Raw genomic sequence first — 12,839 nt, 5'->3', positions numbered from 1 at the left:
GCTCTTTTAGCACAAAACAGCTAGAAAGCAAATTAAAATTCAAACATTTGAAATTTGAATGCAATAGAAGTGGTGTTTGACTTTATACTGACTCCTGTATCTGCATAAATGCTTTCTATTTAGCAACTATAAAGTTGCCAGGCAGGATTTGTGTTGTGGAAACCCAAGGCCAGGTTGCTAACATAGTCAGAGCTGTCATCCAGCCATTCATTTAGCTGTTTAATATTCCTATCAAGAGCTGTGAACCGTCCAGACTCATGCAGAACTCAGAGAAACCACAGAATGAACCTGCGAGCGCACAGGTAACCTGTATACCAACATATTGTTGAAATGGCCTGATATACTGTTGTGCTACTGCTTTTTCTAAGGATCTGCTGTTAAACATGCTGTTTGTTTGTCTCTCAGATGGAAAGGGATTCGTATGATTTGCCGTCCCATGACGCCCTCTCAAAGATCCTGCCAGAGTATCTTCACCTCCTCAAAAAGCCTAAAACTCAGACAAGGACAGAATCTGTGCCACAGAAAAAGTCTAAGTCTCAGCTCAACCGAACGTTTGATGTTCATTCACCACTCAAGAGGTAAATGAGTATCTCTTCATGTTTACTACAGTTATCAACAGTTTTTGGCTTTGGTTTGGACCTATAATTGCTTTATTTTGATTTTTTTTTGCTGTAAATACTTCCTTTTCAGTCCACCAATGCCTGATTTTGAAGATGACCCTCATGCAGGTGAAGTCACTGAACATCAAACTAAAGTGAGTAGCAAAACTGTACTTTCTTAAAGGAATAGTTCACCTAAAAATTTAAATTTACTGAAAATGTACTCACTCTCAGGCCATCTACGATTTAGGTGAGTTTGTTTCTTAATCAGAGCAGATTTAGAGAAATGTATCATTACATCACTTGCCCACTAGTGAATCCTCTGCAGTGAATGGGTGCCGTCAGAATGAGAGTCCAAACAGCTGATAAAAACCACAATAATCCACAAGTAATCCACACCACTCCAGTCTATCAATAAATGTCTTGTTAAGTGAAATGCTGTGTGTTTGTAAGAAAGAAATTCATAATTAAGGCATTTTTTAGCTTCAAATAATCACTTCTGGCCAAAAGTCCACAATCTAAAATAACGCTCCTCCAGTGAAAAAGTCCATCAAATCAAATCAAAATCTACGAACATATTTGTTTAGGACAGTTTTGGACTGGTTTCACTTGTAAACAGTGCTTTGCAGATTTCTCTCCTGACTTAGATGAGACGAAGAGGACTTGTATTTCGGCCAGAAGCAACGGTTTGAAGTTAAAAGCGTCTTTATAATAGATTTTCTGGTTACAGACATGCAGATTTTGGTTTCACAAGTTGTTAACTGATGGACTGGAGTGGTCTGAATTACTTAATTAAATTATTGTGATGTTTTCATCAGCTGTTTGACTCTCATTCTGACGGCACCCATTCACTGCAGAGGATCCATTGGTGAACAAGTGATGTACTGTTAAATTTCTCCAAATCTGTTTCTGTGAAGAAACAAACTCATCTACATCTTTGATGTCCAGAGGGTGAGAAATTTTAAGAAAATTGTCATTTTTGACATTAACCAAATTATCCTTCATTTTTGACGTGAAAGCTAAATGCATAGCCCTTCAAAGTACACTCCATTCAATAATGTGCACAAACACAAGTGCTCGACATGTGCTTACTAGGAAGTTTAATTCTCGCTCAGTGTTTGCGTTACTTCGCTTCAGAAATTATGAGCATTAAAAATGTCTTCTAAAAATTCTAAAAAAGAATCTCTCAACTGATTCTCACAGTCGTTCTCAAAGCGGGCGTCTATTGTTGTATCTCCAGTAGTTTGTTAGTCTCAGCCTCAGACGTCACGCCCATGGACCGTTGGCTAAACGTCTGATGCATATGGCTCACAAAAGTGGAAACACTTCAGGAGTTTCGAAGTCGTCGTCGTATTGGTTGAATTATACAGGATTTCCAGGAGACACGTGTGTCACCTTCTTCAAAGTTCCACCTGGAAACAAAGATGCCGTGACGCCAAACCCCCTCGTTAAAGAAGAAAGCCATCGTGTTTACAACTGTGACGACGAGCTCTTATCAGGATCAACTAAATTCTGTATTTTCAAAAGTATGTGAAATATTTAAAGTTTGCGGCATAGAATCTTTAAAATACGTCCGAGAGTTTCACACACCGGTCTGTTATTTTGGTGACATTTCAGTGCCCCTAAACATGACGCTGAACGAAATGAACTGTGATTGGTTGTTTAGCATGTCAGTCAAACGGCCTCATGGGCGGGCCTTGGCCAATGAAAGCTGCCATGGATTCCAGACCTTCAGCAGTCAGTCAGAAGGTCTGGCAATGTGAGACTAGTAGTTTGTTATTATTGTTCCATCTCTTTCACTGCTTTTTTGATGTGTTGCCACCTTGTGGATGATTTAATTAGTGCAAGATGCATAAGCGAGCTAAGCATAAAGAGTATGCGCGGTTAGAAAAATGTACTGTGCTGATGATGATATTTATGACATATCCCAGCGTACACATAAAACAAAGTATACTTTATTCTGTTGTTATACTTTATGAATATTCACACCACAGAAATTCAAATAAAGTCCCTGAGGACCATCTCAAGGCGACCTTTATATGTCTGCAGTGTTCATTCTACTGTATGAAGGTCTGTTGAAATGGAAAGACTGTATTGGCTTCTCTTTTCTCATCATGACTGAATCATTGGGAATCATCCCGCAGAGAAACAAAGAGAGAGAGGCCGGCCATATGTGCTTTTATACTGTGATTGTTAGGAGCAACAGTACAGTCTATGGATGGTCTGCGGGGACCGATCTCTCTCTCCATTCCCTCTTTCATTGGGTTGAAATGATTCCCTCCGTCTCGTCCCCTCCTCGGGCCCCATCTCATCACCGATCATCATTCTCACCTTGCATGTGTGCCCTTTCAATTAAGCGCTCAATTTCTTTCAGACGACCCCAGGGAGCCACAAGCACACTGGCCCAGATTGGAATCACCCAATCGGTCCCTCTCCCTGCCCCTCCCGTTTGTGCACACCCGACCCCCCATGTGACTCTCTGACGGACCCCCTTACTGCACACAGTGACCCTGAGCGAAAAGCAGCCGTCTCGTGGCATGTTACATGACGTGCGACATGCGACTAACACAATGGCACAAAAGGAGGCCTGGAAGTGTGGTACATCCCACAATGCCCCTGGTCTGCTGTCTGTTTAGTACTATGCTAATGTCTCAATGCTACTATTCAGTGCTATAGAATGAACTATTCAAAATAAAGATATGTCGACAAATTTAAACGTGCCAGAATGACTCATTCAGCCTAATTGTGTAAGTACCCTTGTGAAAAAAAAATACTTAGTGTAAGCATACTTAAAGAGTACTTATTATGGAAAGAATATACTTAAAGAATATACTTAAGTGGGAAATGAATCTAATCATTTCAGACACTTAATTGCATGATATTTATTAGAGTTTAAATTTATATTAAATGCAAATAGTTAAACTTGACTGCTTTTTGACATACTTAAGTAGGACATATTTACTTTATTGTCTTAGAAATATTGTTATGGTGTACTGCCGAATGCACTGACAAACATTTATAGTAAACAAAATTATACTTTCATATAATTTCTATTCAAATGTGCATGTCATGTATTTATAATAACACTTAAAATTATAATTTAAAATAACATTTACAATTATACTAAATGTTCTTTAGTATGTTAGTAAACCAATCAAAATAAGTTTACTTATTTAAAGCACAATAAAAGATCATAAAAGATAAGTAAAATTTTTACTTTGACATTTACAAAGTGCACTTTTTGTGTTAACAAGCATACTTAAGTGTGTCACGAAAGTGTGTCTCTTAAAGTACACTTAAGTGGTTTTCTATATGCAAGTACAGTTTTTAAAAATATTTTTAAGATTTCCCTTATGAAAATTAACCATGGTTTTATTAAAAGTGTAGTATGGTTTTTGGGGATATTGATTACCATTTGTATAACCACAGTTTTACAACAAATACCATGGTTAAACAATAGTTAGTGTAGCAAAACCATGGTTAATTTTCACTTGGTGGATTTCATCGTAATCCCTGTATATATCCTCTGTGTACCCAGTTCTCACTGAGGTTTCAGTATCTGCCAGAAACTACAGCCCGAGGACTGATTATTTTGTACCCTTTTCTGACTGACTGAATGTGTGACAGTGGCTGTTTCAACCCAACCACACTTTAAAAGTAACAGTTCATTTGTCATGGCTTTTAAAATGATTAAATGGTTTACGCAAAGCATTAAAATTAATGTTAATTAGATAGTCAAGCTCAGACAAATGTCGCATACACACAGACTGATGTTGAGCCTGTTTTGTCGCGGTGAAGCCCTCATCCCGACTGAACACAACATGTGACTTTGATTCCACCTTGTGGCAGCAAACTACAACTGTCACTCTTTGCATGGACCTTAACCTTAACCCTAACCATAACCAAGCTTGATTAAGGTCTATTAATGGTCAGACGAATACAGGATGGATCTTTAAACTTGTTGATGCCAATGACCCTTAAATGTGATGATCTCCTTGTGTACACCCTTACCAAGATACAAAAGCAGCTATATTTCATGTAGGCCTATACAAATCCATTATACTCCCCCTGCTGGAGAGAGACACAAGTGGTGCTGGGGGTCTGCTAAAAAAAAAAAAAAGACTGCTAAAACCAACCTAAACTGGTTAGCTGGTTTTAGCTTCCAGACTAGTCATTGCTGGTTTTGCTTGTAGGTTTAGAGGGGGTTTGACAACTTCTTTAGCTGGGAGACCAGCTTACACTCTCATATTCTTGTGCAAGAAGGATATTATATTTACAGTCCAGAATTAAATAAATGTTTCCAAAATTACATAACTGGCATTTAAACTGACATTGTACTAAACTGTTAAAATATTAAGGAAAATATGTCCTTTTTCTTACATTTATTTGTTAAAAGAATACAGTTAATCTTATTAAATTATTAAAAATATTAAAAATAACTTTTGAAATCCATATATATTTTATTTTATTTATTTATTTATTATTATTATTTTTACCTTCTTTTTTTTTTGCAGACCCTTAGCCCCACTTGTGGCCCTCCATTAATGAATCTTGAGTATAAATGCTTTCAAACCTTGTCAGTATGAATTAATAATGATTACAAAAACCGTTGTTCTAATCTTTATAAAAATCAATGTTAAGATAAACACCAAATTGCAAGATAGTACAATGTATTCGGTACAAAACCGAAAAAAAAGTACCATGCTATCTCCATCTGAAACCATCATATTTTCTAGGGCTAGGTTTGTATAGCTATAGCCTACTTATTGGAAACTCATAAATGGAAAGTAATTGAAATCCATCTTTGCAGGTCACATTGTCTGTACAAATCCATTTGTATTTCTCCTGCAGGAGCTGGAAAACTACCGTGCGGCAATGCATAAGATGGCGGATGACATCCTGGCGCTGCGCTCTCAGGTGAGCGCGCTGGAGTCTGAGAACAGTCAGCTGAGGGATCTGTCTCTACATCAGGACCTGGGCCGCAGCCTGCTGGATGACACCGACACTGACGTCATGACCAAGAACGAGATGGCTGACCGGATCGGTATAATTCCTCCCACTCTAATCTCATTTAAGCATATAAAGATTAGTCAAGGCATTGTTAACCTTAGCTGATTACAGGTAATGCTGCCATTTCTTCAGCCCATTTAGTAAACGTTTACCACCACCGATATTAACTAGCTGGCAACCAGTCAATTTTTTCTTTGCATAATCATCCCAGATTTCTATCATAATATTATCATTCTGACATAATCTATTAGATTTTTACATTTTCAAAACTTGCTGCCACAATGCTAGCAAGTTCCTAGCACAAACTAAAAAAAACCTACTCTGAATATTAATATTTAAAAATAAGTATTAATAATAGTTTGCTTAGCAAACACTGCTAAGGTTTGCAGTATTATTCATGTATGACAAACTAGAAAACACCCTGAGTAGGCTACTCACCGGTAAGTATTAGCAATAGTAAGCTTGTCTAGGAAACACTGCTAAGGTGCTATGATTTTTAGCTAATAATTTGAGGGATCATTCATGTCTGCAACACAACTAACAAATGATGCTCTGAAGATCAGTACTAAGGCCTAATGGTAAGTATTAGCAATAGATAGGGTTAGAGGTTTTTAGTGCATGATTTTAGGTATCATGTAGCACAAACAAACAAATTACGCTCTGAAGATTAATGATAATAGCTGTGTCTCATTTAGAAGGCTGTGCCCTCCGGAGGTCGAATCCTCTGTTGGCTGCGTATACGGAGCGTTCTCAATTTAGAATTAAACGAGACGGCCTTCGTAGGACGGGCGGAAAAGGATACAGGAAGTATCACGTTGCCATGCCAACACATCGTTGCACTCTCACACTACTAAAATGAAGGAAAATATTTCTAAATTTGGGAAGTAATTTTGAAAAAAAAAGTTTTGACTTGTTTTATTTTGTTCAATGTTTGAGGAGCTGCAGCGTACGTACAACAGACATCTGTTAGAGAAAAAAGAAGGAGGATATTAAAGCTGAGTCCGTAAGTTTTGCCTCTTTGTCGCCATCTCTGTTTGAAACCTGGAATTGCAGTTACTTGCGGAATTATCTTGCATGCGTGGGTTGTGAGTCGGCACGGCTCCAGCGCGGATGAATCTAATGTTTTGAGGTGAATGTGTAGCTGTCAGTCACCGCACAGGTTGTTTACTGTACTTTGCAATCACAGATTCTAGCGTATGTCTTGGAATATATGATCCAAATAAGAGTTTTCACCATATATTGCCATCTGAACAAGTAAGTAACAAGTCTGCCACGTTTGTTCTGACCAACTGAGGAAAAAAGCATTACCATAAATCGCGCTGCCAATGGTGATTTAATCTAAAGCTAGCTCATATCACTTTAAACCGGGCAAATTATTATTATTGTTATACTTTATTCTTAAATTATTAATGTTAACAACATCAGCATTGCGTGACTATAATATGTATTAGCATGTAGATTTCAATTTCTGTACAGTCTAATCTAATTGTCATACCGTTTGAATTTCATATTAAGAAATTCTTTTAACCCATAAAATAAACTATGCTCCCTTGGAACTGGTTTTCTTTCAAATACAAATCTTGTGTAATCCCAAGCTATCTGTAATCAGAAGCATATTTAAAACTGGAATATAATTTCATTTCATTCACATGTGTTTCATAAACACATAAACCTTTCTGGATCACAATCCGCCATCAAAATGATACATTTAATTATTCTAGCTGCTGTGAGAAAAGGCTATAGCTACTAGCCGGGACAACTTCTTTATGTTTACAGACGTGACGTAATGATGTAGTGCCAAGCTCGAATTTCCCGCGAAAACCTACCCATACCACTCAAATTTATGAGCCGCCATTTTTCTAATTAACGACGGCTGTTTACGGCGACGCAAAGAATTGTGAGTTATCTGTAGCAGCCTTCGAATGCGACCTCCGGAGGACAAGCTAGCAAACTACACTACCTTAATATTAGCAAAAGTATTCCCTGCTGGAAAAAAACAGCCTAAGATGGTTGGCTGGTTTTAGCTGGTCATCCAGCCTGGTCTAGGCCAGCCATAGCTGGTCAGCAGGCTGGTTTTAGAGGGGTTTTTGGCCACTCCCTTGGCTGGGAGACCAGCCAGCCAACTTAGGCTGATTTTAGCTGTTTTTATTAGCAAAAGTTTACTTAGTAAATTCAGCTAAGTTGTTCTGAGTGGGTTTTTCCACATGATTTGAAGTATCATTAGTTTCCTTAGCACAAGTTACACTCTGATTAGTTCTTAATAGTAATAGAAATAGAAATAGCTTAGCAAACACCACTGATGTGTTCAATAAGGTACTCTGAATGGTTTCTAGCACATGATTTTGTGTATTATTCATGTTGGTATTACAAGCTAACAAAATACATGCCAAAGATTACTAAGTAAAAGTACATATAAGCAGTAGTTAGCTCGCTTGGAACACCACTGTTTCTCATACTGATATTATGGATGTACATTTGTACATGCAGAAATAATTAAAGGCCACCAGACAAGAGTTTTGCTCACTTTGGGAAGTAACTATTGGAGTATCACATTTCAGATGTCAAAAGTTGTGAGAGTGATTTTCACAGGTGTCATGTCCTCACTGAGCCGTGCTGAGGATTGATAAGACTTCTCATTTAGCTAAGGGAATCTGATAAGCACTTACTGCCTTATCTGCTGAAGGACAGTTTGCGTCCCTCACACACACACACACACACAAACACAAGGATCCGCTTAAAGGACATGTCAAAGACCTTTGAGGCCTTCAAAGCAAATGCAGGCCTTAATTTTCTCTCTATAGCGAATGCACTGCTTGGCTTTCAGGGGTTTAGATAATGTCGGAAATGTTTTCTCCAAAAATAGCTCCACAGTGTCATGGTCACACTATTGGTTGGTGTTTTTGCAGTCTTCAGAAAGCTTTTAAAACAGATTTTGACTAAGCTGAGCTCAGAATTCGTCATTCATCTTTTATATTAACTTTTGTATTAATATATTTCAATAAGTACATTTTAATATAATAATATATTAGAATATAACAATGAATATAAATTGAATTAATGTTAATATTAATAGATTTTATATATATATATATATATATATATATATATACAGTCCCCTCCATAAGTATTGGAACAGTAAAGACAAAAATGCTCTGTTGTCTGTGGAGTCAAGACATTTGCAAATATGATTAAAAGATGAATATGAGACAAAACTACAGAATGTCACATTTTATTATTAGCCGTTTCAACACATACATGTTTTACCAAATAAAAAGAACAGCACTTTTAGAGTTCATCCCACTCATTGATGTGAGCATAAGTATTGGGACAGTTGAACATAAGGCAGATATAAAAGATTAAAAGCTATTATTTAGTTGCAGATCCCTTGCGCACAATCACAGCAGTGAGTCTGTGACCCATAGACATCACCAGACTCTTGGTCTCATTCTTTGAAATACTTTTCCCAGCCTTTAATGCAGCCAATCCCATTTGTTGCCTGTTTTGGGGAGTTTCTGCCTTTACTCTCCTCTTCAGCTGGTGAAATTCATGTTCAATCAGATTTAAATCTGGAGATTGACTTGGGCAATCTAAGACTTTCCATTTCTTTGCCCTTATAAATTCCTTGACTGAACTGGCAGGGTGTTTTGGGTCATTGTCCTGATGCAATATGAAGCACTTCCCAATGAATCTGGTGGCATTTTCTTGAATATTGGTAGGCAAGATGGTTTTGTACCCTTCCAAATTCATTCTGCTACTGACATCATACATTAAGTGATCAGTAAAGTTGAGAGGGCCTGTTCCAGAGACAGCCATGCATGCCCATGCCATGACACCACCTCCACCATGCTTTACAGATGAGGCTGTATGCTTGGGATCATTTGCAGCTCACTTTTTTTCTCCACATTTGTGCTTTCCCGTCACTTAGATAAAGGTTCATCTTTGTCTCATTGGTCCATAAACACAGTTCCAAATCTCTTCTGGCTCACCTTTGTGCTTTTTTACTAACTCTAATCTTGCCTTGTCATCATCGAATGCAAGATTCAGAATACAGAAGTAATGGATATAACTGATACGACACATTCCCTGCTTTTAATATCTGAAGAATTAATGCAACAGGACACAGCTGATCACTTAGAAAGACCTGTGAGGCAACTGTTCCTATACTTATGCTCACATCAGATAGAGGGATGAACTCTAAAAGTGCTGAACTTCTTAGCTGGTAAAACATCTATGTGTTGAATCACTCAATAATAAAATGACATTCTGTAGTTTTGTCTCATATTCATCTTTTAATCATATTTGTAAATGTATTGACTCAACAGCCAACAGAACAATTTAGTCTTTACTGTTCCAATACTTTTGGAGGGCACTGTATATATATATATACTCATAACTGTGTTTTTATTGTGTTGTTTCAAATATATATATATATATCTTAGATCTTAAATATATTTTTTATTTATAATAAATGTGTTTTTATTGGTTGCTGGTTCATTAAGCGCTCATTCATTTTCTATGGCACTTTTTTGCAGCCTCTCTGAAGTTCAAGCTGTCCAGTGAAATCAGCAAAGCAGCCACCCAGAAAGACAGAATCCAACAGCTTCAAAACAAGCTCATCAGGGTGGGTCCATCAAGGGCACTTTCCCTCAGATCATTAAAAGTTTTTACTAACAGCAGCAGCTGTGCTCAGAGGCTGTGTGTTTCCTTCTTGAAGCTCAAGGGGTCCATTGATTGGCATGCATTTGTGATGTTTGCTGGCAGTAAGGAAATGGTGTATCAAATGCATTAATGGTTTCCTCCCAAGATCATTGATTGGACCAGATCATTGAATTTGTCTCCAGACCGCATGGCATATTGGCATTGCTTGTTGCATTTAATACAAAGCTGAAAGATAAAGGCAAGCATGAGTCTCAATAGACCCCCTGCTTGAGTTAACCCACTGCATGAACTCATTAGGCCTGTGTACAGAGTTTTAGCTCTTTACTTGAATTATTGCAGAAGAACGATATTGAGAAAGAGTTTGTCCAGCTGCAAAGAGCACATCAACAACAGCAGGCTGTGCTAAAGAAATACCAGGGCCGGAGTGGTAAAATATCTACACTGGAGGATACAGTTCGCCAACAGGAAAAGGTATTTAGCTGTTCTGTACAACATGTTGTTGTTGTTTATTTGGACTACCAAACAAGCCATGAATAGTCTGCTCTGTTTGTTTGTGCATCCCAAACAGAGCAGCCAATTTCACAAGTTTGGAAAAAAAATCAAATTCTGTCATTCCAATGTAATTAAATTTTTGTAATTGAATTTGTTATTTTTGATTTATTTTTATTTATATCCTATTATAGTTTTGAATTCACCTTTATATATATTCAGTTTTAATTTTATTTTTGGTAATTTCATTATGTGCTTCTGTCATTTTTAGCTTTTATTATTTCTGTATTTCAGTTTTAGTAATGACACTGTACTAAGAAAAAAAAATAGATATATGCTTTTGATATATGCTGCTTTTCTTCATATAATGAAAGTCAATGGGGTCCAAAACATTCAAACTCTTAAAAAACATACAGGTAGCATGAAATTAATCCATGTAACTCAAATGGTTTAAACCATGTCCTCTTGGCTTTCAGTATAATAATAATAATAATAATACATTTAATAAAAATTTATTATTTTTCACTAAATACTCACTTATGTAATTCATGAAAAAACTCTTGCATGTGTGCTTGATTACTTAAAGGAATTGTTGTTTGAACTATTCCTTTACATATCTAGTAAGTATCTAAAATATAATGTGTTTTATTTGTTTTAACTTACTGAGCAGGTCATTGAGAAGATGGAGAAAATATTGGATGCAAAACTGAAGGAAAGAACTAAGGAGAATTCAGAAAAGAAGAAAGCAGTCGTTAAACATAAAGGTTTGTGTCTTCGCACCTACTTTTGATGAAACCATATTAACCCAATTTCAGCTTTAATTAATTACTCAGAGTCATGACTTAGTGGTTGTGGTGCTCATCCTGGAAATCTGGGTTTGATTCTGGCCTGGGTCATGTCATTACATTACATTTTTACGCTCTCTTTCCATAATTTCTGGTTCTCTTTCTATTTATCAAATACAAATTGTCAAAAGCACAAAAAATGACTGACAGGTAAATGTGGCGTGTTTGTATGTAGATGCAGAGGAGCTCAAGAGGAGAGAGATCGAGTCTGTGCTGGCGGCAGAAAACTCTCGACTCAGAGAAGAGCTGCACAGACTGCGTAATCTACCGCCACCTGTCATCATTCAGCAGCCTGTGCAGGTAAACCTGAGACCACCACTAGTTACACCTCTCAATATGCTGCATGAACAACACTCTTTATTTTATTAATGCTTCTGATGACAGACCCATCAGCCTTTCTCAGACCGTGAGAAGCTGGAGTTATTGACACAGCTGGCGAGAGCCGAGGGTCGAATCCAGACACTGGAACAACAGGTTTGATCTTTAATGCTGACAGAAGACATTTCACTTCATTATGGGTCAGGGCTGTGGTTCAGTGGTTGATGCAAGCACTCGAGACACATTGAGCAGTGGTGCTCATGTCCGTAATCAATGTTCAAGTCTGACCAGTGATTTTTCTCGTTTGTAATTTCTTTTTCCAATAATTCACATTCATCACTTCCTTTTTTTAACACAGAGGTCAAATTTACACTAGCTCCCTTTTAAAACAAATTCAAGTAAATTTATTGTAGTGTTCCAGTGTAGCTCCACAGAATGTATGTACTCCAGTCAACACAATAAATTATAGTAAATCATGTTTTTGTATACATCTGATGCAGCTGAAAGAAAATTCCAGACAGTGGGGGAAAGAGAAACAAGAGATGTTGACCAGACTCAGTGAATATGAACATGGATTCGCTCGAACATCAACCATGATTCTTCATGATCTACCCGTGGTGAGTATGATTGCTGTGTGCATTTGAAAGTTTAATTATTATTATTATTATTATCAATCGTTTAACCTAGGAATACACTGTACATGGCACAAGCTGATTGGTCTGATTCTGCATCCAAAGATCGTCCTTTCTTAGCATTTAATTAACATGTTGTTCACTGTAAGCTCGTCCAGCAACACTATCAGTGTTCCTCTGAAACCCTCCACCTCCCCCAGCACCACCTGTCTAGATCTGCTACTGGATTTACTGTTCCGAGATTTGTCATGATTGAAATATACTATGCTAATGTTATCATCTATTCA

The 12,839-nt window shown here is 37.3% G+C and overlaps 1 protein-coding gene across 1 annotated transcript; it reads left to right on the top strand.

Moving 5' to 3' along the window:
• Positions 1-257: 257 nt before the first annotated feature.
• ccdc33 (coiled-coil domain containing 33) lies at positions 258-12,564 on the top strand (the record flags this gene model as incomplete). The annotated part of the gene is made up of 10 exons (XM_079414426.1): positions 258-302; positions 406-578; positions 691-754; positions 5,451-5,643; positions 10,142-10,230; positions 10,608-10,739; positions 11,428-11,521; positions 11,778-11,902; positions 11,987-12,076; positions 12,421-12,564. 10 exons carry the CDS (start codon positions 258-260, stop codon positions 12,562-12,564), a joined length of 1,149 nt encoding a protein of 382 aa, XP_079270552.1.
• Between the last annotated feature and the right edge of the window lie 275 nt (positions 12,565-12,839).

The sequence above is a fragment of the Barbus barbus genome (genome assembly GCF_936440315.1).
Source record: "Barbus barbus genome assembly, chromosome: 50".
NCBI classification, from domain to species: Eukaryota; Metazoa; Chordata; class Actinopteri; order Cypriniformes; family Cyprinidae; genus Barbus; species Barbus barbus.
This window is presented reverse-complemented; position numbering and strand designations above follow the sequence as displayed.